This window comes from Ursus americanus, chromosome 33, assembly GCF_024610735.1.
Source record: "Ursus americanus isolate L20-20 chromosome 33, mUrsAme1.1.p, whole genome shotgun sequence".
NCBI lineage: Eukaryota > Metazoa > Chordata > Mammalia > Carnivora > Ursidae > Ursus > Ursus americanus.
Window position 1 is genome coordinate 19,495,484 of NC_142159.1, and position 11,446 is coordinate 19,506,929.

The 11,446-nt window shown below is 42.4% G+C and overlaps 1 protein-coding gene across 2 annotated transcripts in view; it reads right to left on the reverse strand.

Annotated features, from left to right (window-relative positions):
* SPEN (spen family transcriptional repressor) overlaps nucleotides 1–6,132 on the reverse strand; it is an 89,261-nt gene extending 83,129 nt beyond the window's left edge. For both annotated transcript variants that reach the window (XM_045774702.2, XM_045774701.2), the window contains exon 1: nucleotides 5,687–6,132. In XM_045774702.2, coding sequence (XP_045630658.2) covers nucleotides 5,687–5,769 — 83 coding nt within the window. In that variant the 5' untranslated portion in view covers nucleotides 5,770–6,132. The remainder of the gene's footprint in view (nucleotides 1–5,686) is intronic.
* Nucleotides 6,133–11,446: the final 5,314 nt, after the last annotated feature.

The window sequence follows — 11,446 nt, forward strand, 5'->3', positions numbered from 1 at the left end:
GCACCCCTAACATACATAATGTTTAAGAAGAGTACAAATGCCCTAGTTTTCAAATGAAAGGAATAAAATGAGGTGAAGGTTAAAAAAAAAATCAATTTTAAGAATCAAAAAAACTATAAATGTATTACACATAAAATTTCATACACTGTGTGTAAACATGATAGGAATGTAACAATCAAAGTCAATACAAGGTATAATCAGAAAATCTTTATTCCATTTGTCAAAATTCTCAAGTAAGCCAAACTCTGCACTTAACACAGAAAGACATACATAACTCTAAAGGTTAATGCTGGACTAAAAATCTAGCACCAAAACATACTATAGGACAAACAATAGTGTTTCCCATTTGAATTTTCCCACAAATATTCCTTAACTGTAAGAACTGGAGCAGTTCCTTATACAATACAAATCTTTATGCTAAATTTCAATTTATCTCTATATTCAAAATGAACTCCTAAGTAATTAAATCCAAGAATCCACTAAATTTAAGTTAGAATTTTAGAGAGACATTCCTTTGTGGGTTGTTTTTTTTTTTTTTTTTTAGACGTTTACAGTTTTCAACCTGGCAGACACAGACACATGTACGGGGAAAATCTGAATATTGTAATACTGTAAAATAATACTGAGAACATCTCTTCACGGCAAAGCCTATTTCCACACAGCGAAAACCAGTTAGGTAGCACACAAAAATTATATAGTTTCTAATAAAATGATTAAACATTCTAACTGGTTTCCCCAACAGTGTGTTATTTTCACTCAAAATATGAGTAGCTCTAAGGCAAATAATTAATAATAATAATAATAAATAAAAATAAAGATAGCAGTAAAGGTTAGAAATTTTACTGTAGAGGGGTGCCTGGGTGGCACAGCGGTTAAGCGTCTGCCTTCGGCTCAGGGCGTGATCCCGGCGTTATGGGATCGAGCCCCGCATCAGGCTCCTCTGCTATGAGCCTGCTTCTTCCTCTCCCACTCCCCCTGCTTGTGTTCCCTCTCTCGCTGGCTGTCTCTATCTCTGTCGAATGAATAAATAAAATCTTTAAAAAAAAAAAAAAAAAGAAATTTTACTGTAGAAAAATATTTCCTTATCTTGTCTCCTTGTTCAGCAGGCTACTAGAGGTCTGTTTCAAGGGTCTGAACAACATTTATTACAAAGCATCCAATAAGGAAATTCAGGAGCCCAATTTTAATAAATATACGTCCTAAGGTATTTGCAGCCCACAACGCTTACTCTAAATACTGTGGACTAGTTAACTACAGCTCAAACACCACAGATTCTTATAAGTAAAAACAGAAATATATCATCGCCAATTGCATATACTAGTTTTCACGAACTATTTCAAACATTTTCTAAATTTAAGCAAAATTTCAAAGTAAGGAGAAAGTGAGACTTAGAAGACTATTTGGAAAAACTTTCACATTACCACTATCTTTATAACTTCTATATAAATCTCCCCAAGCATGAGTGCTCACAGGATTAGAAGTGTCTCATAAATCAAGCCTGAAATCTCTTCATAAGCACACCAAACAATACAATGCCTGAGCAATCAAGAATCTACAAGAAAGGTAGTTGGAAAACGGTGCCCTCCACAAATCAAACAGCACCATTCTTCCTGGCACTGAGCCCTGTTTTCCTCTAATCTGCCAGAGGCATCCTCCTCAGGAAATAAAATACAACATTTCAAGCATTCTGTATTAATTTTTAATGCTATTTCTCAAGATAACTGAATTTTATTTTTTAAAATGTACAAAAGCCCAACACAAAAATAAATATCGAAATTAATAACATTCAAAACCAGAGCTGTTTCTACATAGAAACTGGCTGGGCTCTAAAAAAGAAACGATGTAGCAATGATGTAAGACTAGGATGAGTCAATTTGTTTGAAGTCTAAAAATACCTCTAGTTATAGAATACTAAAGACAAGGAAATTGTTCCACTATATTTTTACTGTGTCCCCAAAGTAAAGATATCCAAATACATGTAACATGTAACATGTATTCCAGCTATTTAAACTCAGGCAACCATTGTAATAAGACATTTAAAATCCGCAAAGCAATATATTTTTAAATGGGTCTCATTCTTTGACAAAATTTTTACGTAAGCTGCTACCTTGCTCTAGCTTTGCACAATCTTTAAAGTCTTCTCTCAAACTGAAGATGGATGAGAAGAACCTGAATATGTGATTTACTTAAAATGGGCCAATAAGATACAGAGAATTTTATATTCTTTAAAGGGCTCTATTCGTTCACTGTAATTCAGGGACTCGTCTTTGCACACACCTCTCTCTCTCACAACTAAAAGACAGCAACCAATTGTTGTGTAACTCCTCCCTTCCCCCTTCAACCCAGCTAACATACAAAGGAAAGGACTTTCTCTATTGTGCAAATTCAGTCCCTGCAATAGATCTTTGTTAACTAAAATCTGATTCAGAAATAGTCCTCATTTATTTTTTTTCAGCCGGCATATTAAAAGCTGTAAAGATAATGAACAGAACAAATGTATTCTTACTGCAAGAAGGTAAAGCCACATTTTGAAAATGTTCGGATTACATTTTAAAGATTGGGTCTTTCTTTGGTACGGAGGGGAAAAAGCCAAATCAGCATCCTTCCCTCAATCTATTTTCCACCAAACATACTGATCAAAACATAAATAATACAAAAAAGACTTAGTTCTGATCCCTGCCCCCAAACACACACAAATGTGCCCTCTAAGCTGCTCTGCTCCCAAAACTGGTTAAATCTTAAAAACAAAACAAAACAAAAACCAACCCAAACACTTACTACAAAAGCCTAATCAGTATTACAAGAATAATCATTTTGAAAACGTTTTATGTAATGTATTCCCAATATACACCTCTTAATCCTGTAAAACAGTTATTAGTTAATGTTGTAATCAGCTAGGGAAAAGGGTAAAAGCTGGTAAAACGTATTAGAGGGTTTCTCTCATTTTGATTTCTAGAAAACACTAGAAGCGAATATCCTTATATTTTCTTGCAGAACTATCATTCTGGTACAACTACCTTTTTACCCCTTTCACTTAAATTACTCACATTTCGTTTTCCTCCCAGTAGCAATCACACACTTTTACAAAACATTTTCTACAATAGGGATAAAAAGCTTTGAATTCCTCCAAACAGGGTCCATTTACCTCCACAGCTGGAAAAACGAAAACATTTCTTATACATACTTAAGAATAAACAAGAAACCATAAATAGAGATTACCTGTCCCGGGGATCGGGTGGGAAGTGGGGATGGGAACTGGGAATCCCGAGGTCAGGGGTGAAGGGGAGATTTTTCTCTGTAAACCCTTCACACTCTTTAAACCGTAAGAATGCACTGCCTTTTCAAAGGGCTAAGGATGTTTGTTCAAATTTTTTTTAAAATCGCTTTTAAAATAAAGGAGTTTCTTGGACACACGATCTGCTTAGTTTTAAGATAATCTGCTTTTATCAGCAGCATCTGCTTGTGCTCTGCAATAGGTGAGATACCCCTTTAAACGCAGTCGTGAGCAATGTGCCCACTAAGCCCTCTTTAATACAGTAACGTTCCTCCAGACCTCCGCTTTCGAAGGCAGCTCGCATCCTCCGCCCCCTCCTCCCTCTGTGCATTCTGAGATCTGCTCTGCTGATTCCCACATAAAGTGGGTCCTGGCCGCCATTTTAGAAAGTCATTCACACAAGCCGGACCGCAGCACCATCCCCTTAAAAACCTCCCAAAACTCCCTTGGACGATCTCCTCTCTCCTTTCCCTCACCCCTCATCTTGAGAGGAGTCAAACTCCCTGCAATAGGCATGCAATGTCTCTGGAATGTGCATAATGCGAAATGACACGTCTGGCCACAGAACACTGAGGAGCAAAACGAATGCTGCAATGCACGTGTTTGCACGTCGGTACAGATGAATTTCCCAGGCAGAGACCTACAGAGAAAGCCCACAAGGAGTTAAAAGTGAGCACAGCTAAGTGGCTTTTCCGCTCCAATAATCTGCACCTAAATGACTTTCCCACCAAAGCACTGAAGATACTGGGGCTGTGGGTGGAGGTAAAGGGTGGAGCAGCGCCAGGGAGGGAAAGTTCCCATCTGCTTCCCAACTGAGCCCAGGGTCTCGCTCCCCTTTATCACCGGGGATAGAGGCGAGTTCTTGCTCCCTGCCTGCCCTTGCCTGGTTTCTCAGCACAACGTAGTAAACACCGGGAGAGTCCCTGGAAGCGCGCCTCCCCCAGCCCTGCCGAGGACAGCTTTAGCAGGTTATGAATGGCCTCACTATTGCCGGCTCCTTTTCACACGCGGACACGCGCAGACGCGCGCTCCAGCGGTGAAGATTTAATACCCCAGTAACAGCAACCACCAACAGAATCAATGATCCTCCATTTAAAAGACGGAGTGGAGTTCTGCTGCCTCTGCTTCCATTTCCCTACCCAAGCTGCTGAGGAGCAAGCGACGCAATCTATTTTTCCCATGGTGACTCACTAATAAGGGCGCTCCATGATTTCCTTCACTCACTAGATAGTAAGAGGAATTAAGAGTCAACCAAACTTAAAATCTTTCAGGGTCTTGAATATCGGAAGAAGCAGTAATTTCGAGGACGATCACAGATTTGCTACAGTCCTTCTCAATTTGCACCAAGCTTAAGCAAATCATCACTTTCAGTATTTTATACCGAGGACTCTATCCGTTACGGTACACACACATTCCACAAAGAAAGCAAGCGCTTAAATGCTGCTGCAGATGAAAAACAGCAGTGACTCCCATTTCACCGACAAAAAAATATTCTGAGAAGTTTAAAAAAGCTGCATCTTAGATTTGCATTCTTCTAACGACCGATTAAAGAACTCTGGGCAGGAGGGAATCACCGTTCTTTCGAAAGGCGGCCCCTCAGAGCTAACCCGGCGCGGAGGCGGAGATGCCGAGGCTCTCCGGCTCCGACGCCAGCTGGGCACCGTCCTACCTGCGGTGAGTCTTCCACTGAAAGCCCTCGGTCCTCACCACCCTCCTCCCCCCAGGGACCCCAAAGGGCTGAAGGCGGCAGGAACGCGAAAGAGGCAAAACAGGCGCACCAACTTATTTTCAGACACCACACTCGCTAGCCAACCCCGAAAAGAAATTTTTTTAATTAAAAAAAAAAAGAAAGAAAATGTGAGCCTGCCATTTTCCTGTAGTTTCTAGATCTGTAAGCCGTTCGTGAGAGGTGCCTAGAACCTCGCAGTTGTCTCCCCAGTTCCGAGCTGCTCCTACACCACCTACCGAGACTTGTGTCTGGGTAAAACCTCTCCCGTCGCACAAACCCCTCTCTCGGTTAGACATTTCCAAGCGTCGGCGGGGCGAGGAGCGGGAGTTGCGACGGGACTCCGGAGTTGGCCGGGATGGGGGTCCGGGGTGGCGGGGCGCAAGGACGCGACCCCACTCCTGCCCCGCCGGCGTGCGGGCACCTTCCCGGCGCCGGCTCCGCGGAGGCCGGGAGACAGCCTACTCCTCGCTGGGGCAGGAGAGGGCGGCAGCCGGGCCGCTCCGCCGAGGCCCAACGCCGCGACGCGGGCCGAGCGGCGGCCAGACAGCCGCGCGCCCCCCGCACCCGTCCGTGGGCCTGGCCCGGGTCCCCTCAGCAGTTCCGCGCACGGGGAGGGGCCGGCAACGGGCCGGGCGGGCAGCAGCGCCCGCGGAGAGCGCGGCCCCGGGCCGCGTGTCACTCACCGTTTGAAATGCTCGATGATCTTCTCTTCCCGCACATTCTCCGGTAAGTTGCCCACCCAGAGATGCCTGGTTTCCCGGACCATGCTGGGCGGTGTGCCGGCGACCGCTGGTGCGGGTTCTCCCTCGCCGGCTTCGTACGAGCCCGTCAGCGCCGGGAGGCGGGCGCCGAGGCGGCGGCGGCGGCGGCTGCGGCGGTGGCGTCGGCAGCGGCGGCGGCTCCTCCGGCTCCCCCCCGTGCAGAGACCATCCCTCTCCCCCAGGTTCTGACTCTCGGGCCTCGCAGCTCCGCTCTGCCGCCACCACACACCCGAAGCCGACCCTCGCGCTCCGGCGGCGCATGCGCCCGGGCGGCGGCGGGCGGGGGAGCGGGGAGGAGGGGCGAGCGGGACCCGGGCGGCAGCGACTACGACGGAGCTGGCGCTGTGGCAGCCGGACGCTTCCCACCGGCGCGCGCGGCCCGCCTCCCTCGCCGCGGGTACGCGCGCGTCCGCCCGCCCGCCGAGGCCGAGACGCCGAGTTCCTCCCAGCCGGCGCGCAGGCGCGCGGGGAGGGAGGAACGCAGAGCCTGAAAGGGACGCTCGCGCGCCCGATCCTGATGCGCAGGCGCGCAGGGAGCCGGTCGCGGGGCGGGCGCTCAGTCAGACCTGAGGCGCTGAGCATGCAGAGACGGGGACGGTCTCCAGCCCCTCAAGCGGGGGTCCCAGGCGGCGGCCTGGAGGAAGAAAAGAGAGAAAAGTGGTTGTTGGTTTTGATGGGGCTGCGTGTCAAAGCGACTGCCAGTGCCTCTCCTAGGAGAAGCCAGGACTCCCGCCCCTACTCACCCTTCGGCCAGGAGCTGGCCGTTTCCGGGCACTTGGATCCCCGCCTGCTTGGGAAAGTGTCAGAACAAGGCCGCCCTTCTCACTGCCCAGCGAAGCAAAGACGGCTTCAGAAACCCATCCCTCTCAAGAATAATTAGCTTGTAACGTTAAGCAACTATTTTATATAGAATCTTGCGAAACGTTTTGCAAGATACCCTAGTTGATCGTTACGGTATACCAGGAATAGAACTGAAATGAGACGGCTACATGTCTAATATTGTAAAAAGGATTTGTATAGAGGATTTACTGTAATTTAATATTTAAGCAGAGGAACGGATCAGACCTGTGGCCTTAACAGACCTAAAGACCTTTAAAGACCACAGCTGAACTTTTATATAAAGGCCAGTTTACAGAGCCCCAGAGAAAACCCACAAAATCAAGACAAACTGTATTGAGTCCAGAAAAACGATTCCGTTTAGAACAGTAAGCAACTCAATTTTCTTTTCCAATTTTTATCTACAGAAATAAAATATCAAAGGTGCGGTATTTCAAGTCAACAGCAGATTTTAAATATTTGGTCTCATTCACAGTCTCCTTAAATACAGCCAACTTACCACCAAACTATGCTATTTTGAATTGGAAAATACGCCATAATCAATCTGTGCATAGTCTCTCTTGTTCCACAGGCAGTAAGGCTCCAAGTAGTTTTTTCTGTTGTTTTTCAACATATAATCTAACATAAACTTAATGATTGTGTCCAACTGAGAGTCACATCAACTTTTCTTGTATTTGGTTTAACAGTCCATACTATAGGGGCACCTGGGTGGCTTAGTCAGTTAAGCATCTGCCTTGGGCTGAGGTCATGATCCCTGGGTCCAGCCCCAACGCCTGGATCCCTGCTCAGTGGGTAGCCTGCTTCTCTCTCTCCCTCTGTCCCCTGGCTCGTGCTCTATCCCAAATAAAAAAAATAAAATCTTAAAAAAAAAATAGTCCATACAATATTTAATAAACTTGATCAGTTGAGATAATCTCTCTTCCCTCCTCAGGACATTGAGGAGGCTAAGCAAGCCCCAGCCCTACACAGTTGCAACAATTACAGTACAAAATGCGCTAGCTGAGGAGCTAACCGTACCCTCCATTTGAAATGATTTTTGGAATTTTGACAAATTACTTCCAAAACTTCTAGATTCTGAGCCAGGTAATTTAACTGGTTTGTTTAACTTCAGTAAGAGTCAGAAACAGAGGGGCGCCTGGGTGGCACAGCGGTTAAGCGTTTGCCTTCGGCTCAGGGCGTGATCCCGCCGTTATGGGATTGAGCCCCACATCAGGCTCCTCCGCTATGAGCCTGCTTCTTCCTCTCCCACTCCCCCTGCTTGTGTTCCCTCTCTCGCTGGCTGTCTCTATCTCTGTCAAATAAATAAAATCTTTAAAAAAAAAAAAAAAAGTCAGAAACAGAAAGGAGAGGTAGAGAAAAGCTAGAAACAGAAAAGCCTCACTACAATAGTGGCACTCATTGATAATTTAGTTAAGGTATTTACTGCCACCCCAGAGGATGACCTTGTCTTCCTGCAAATCAGTCATTAAATGAAATGGAAATTTGTGTTCTTGAAAATATTGTGGAATAGATTCCTCAGCAAAAGCAAATCAAACCACATTGAGATGTAGGATTAGCCATTTACATTTGGACATTTCTTTGTCAAGACAACTATCACTTAAGGAGTATCAGAGCACACTATTAACCTAAACTCATGAACTATATAGGCTGCAGTTAACGCTGAACTGACATGTATTTTTCCATGAAGCATGAATTTCAATATAAGCAACCACAATTTGAAACACATTTTAAAATAGGATGTAAATTACTCATTTAAAACTTGATAGGCTCTGAATTGGCTGAAACCTGTTAGGAAAGACCAAAGTGTCACCATGAAGAACCCGAAGAGATTCAGCTCAATTGCATTAAGAGGGGCAACTGACAAAGAAGAGGATTCACAAAATACTGTCTTGCAGTTACAGAAGTAAAGGGCATATCTCACCTTGCATGCAGACTTCAGTTAAAATCATGCTGAGGAAAAATTCAAGGGCTGGAAAAAAAAGGGGGGAGCCTTTTAGAAGCAAAGTCATTAGAAGAGTTAGAGTAATTATTGAATATGGTATTTTGTACCTGTCTAGGACTCCCACAGAACAATAAAGGATAAACCAGAACAAAATAAGGAGCAATTAAGATATTTTTTCTAATACTTTCTCCATGGCACAAGAATGAGAGAGCATTAAGTAAAAGTTAAAGCAACATGTTTACCAACTAAAAATTTTTTTGAACTAGTTCTCTTAGGTTAGCCTGAAGGTCTTGTTACAGCAGTGCTGTTTTTCCATGTAAAAAGCAGAATAGATACTTAATTTTTGTAAGTTAATTTGAAATGGGCAAAGTTATTTACAAATACTTTACGAATACCTTCAAGTCCCCAACCTTTGGGAAGTAGTGGAGGAGAAACCTGGTGGAAGATTACCAACACACAAATTGTTAAGCAAAGTTGAGTTAAAGTTCTCCCAAAGACCAAAGAGATCAAAGAATGTCAAAAAGATTAGGAGCAAATGTCAAATTAAGAATATCATTTCTCCTCTTGCCAGAGGTGTACCAAACAACCGAGAAACAGTCACTCTTTAACAATATAAAGGCTAGTAAAATCAAACATCATTTGATAGCACCTTATACTCAGATTCTCTTGAAGTGTTGTCAAACTACCTGTTCGGCACCAAAAATAGCAACCAGAGTATTCATTTTATTCATTCATTCATTCATTCATTCATTCATTCAGTTTCTTGGGTTTTTAAAAATCTGATATATATTTCTCAAGAGAATTCTGTTTATAAAATGTCAACAGACATCAGCCAAAAGAGATTTAATGAGTAAAAAAAATTTCAATTATCTGTTCAAATTCTTAATGTGTTTCTATGATGCAAAGAAAAAAAAATAGGACACTAACTTCAATTGAACAGATTCATTTAAAGGAAAAAGAGCTCACAAATAGATGTTGGGTTCAAATGAGCAATTCAGGAAGAAATTTTATCCATCTTTACTAAACTTAATAGTTGCAGGTTAAAAGTATTGTCCGTGTTCCTTACTGATTCTTTCAGCATAACAAACACTACTTGGCCATGAACTCTGTATTACACTAAAAAAAACAAAAAACAAAATAGGGGCTCCTGGGTGGCTCAGTCGTGAAGCGTCTGCCTTCGGCTCAGGGAGTGGTCCCGGAGTCCTGGGATCGAGCCCCACGTCAGGCTCCTCTGATGGGAGCCTGCTTCTTCCTCTCCCACTTGCCCTACCTGTGTACCCTCTCTTGCTGGCTGTCTCTCTGTCAAATAAATAAATAAAATCTTAAAAAAAAAAAAAACCCACAACAACAACAACCAAAAAACAACACTGATGCTATGAACGAGAGACATTATGTATAATGCAAGTAACCCTGGGTTACTGGGTTAAGAGTTAAAAATTCCAGTTCCAATTTTGTCACTGGCTATATGACCTAGGCAAATCAATTAAATCCTCAAAGTCTCAGTATCTTTATCTGCAAAATGAAATATGTTTTTTCTACCAAAAAGGTTGCTAGAAGTATCAAAGAAGATAATATACGTAAAAGGATTTGGAAGTAACACACCATAAAAATATCATGCTATTAAGTTGACCACTAATTTCATATTAATATCAAAAGCATCAGCTGAAATTAAGAACATATCAATTTTCAGGGTTATACAGCCACATAGGTCCAATAGTCAAATCAAAATGCAGTGATTACATATTAAGTATACAGTTCCTTGTTTTTGCTTTTTCTATTGCAAAGCTCTTAATAACAGCAAAACTGATAAGTACATGCCCTTTGCACAGCCCCAAATCAAGTGTTTGATTTTTTCAATGCCTTTCATTTTTATTGGTAATGTATCAGAAAACACTAGGAAAGCTTTTCTCTATTTCTGTCTTTGGTACAAATATTTACAAAGGCAGAATTTCTGCAGCAGCATTTATCTTTGTATGTTTTCAGTAGCAAGGCAACCCACTCTGTTATTCTGATTTTTAAATTTATTTTAACAATTTTAATTGAAGCTCATTGATAAAGAACAAAAGTAGGGTGGGATCTCTCCTTTCTTCTATGATAAATGGACGGTGAAGTGACTTTTCTCATTTGACTATTATTAATGATAATTCAGAAAGGTAACATTAAAAGCAGAGCCATTTGCAAAAGGGAATTAAAATAGATGTGTTTTTAATCAGGTCTTATTTTCACACTGTGAGGAGCTCCTGTATTTAGCATGCTAGACGACGTGCTCAAAGAGTTCAGTCATGCGTAATGGAAGCCCAGTTGGGGAAAGCATTTGAGCCTCAAACTCCGGCTTTGAATGCTAACCTAGCCAATAGAGCAGATAAATTAATATCAACATTTAAACAGGAGGACAGAATCGTTACCAGATATTTAACAAGAATTTGGTTACAAATCTAGTCCCAAGCTATTAAAATTAAACTATTTCATGACAAAACATACACTTAAAATATAAGCACTTGTTCCTAAAGGCATCATATAAAAATACATTAACTAGGTCTAAAATGATCAAAGCCTACTTGACAATTCCTTCTATTATTAGAATCATTTTTTTTCAGAACAGTAGAAAATAAAACAGACAACACTGCTATATTATTCTCAAAGAGTGTTTGACATTTTGTTTTTGCGGGTCAACTGGTGAAAGAGAAACCACCAGTCCATTAACAGATTTATTTTGATATAGAAGGCACAGTCTGGTGGAATTACATATACATAAATTATCAGAACTTCAATCAGTTGAACATTAGCCAGCTAGTCCTCTAAATCATACTTTCAGCAAGCTAACATTTCATAGTCTATTTTACTATTCAACCCTCTAAGTAAGCTAAATAATTTATCCCATATTGTTTTTAGTATTCCAGAAA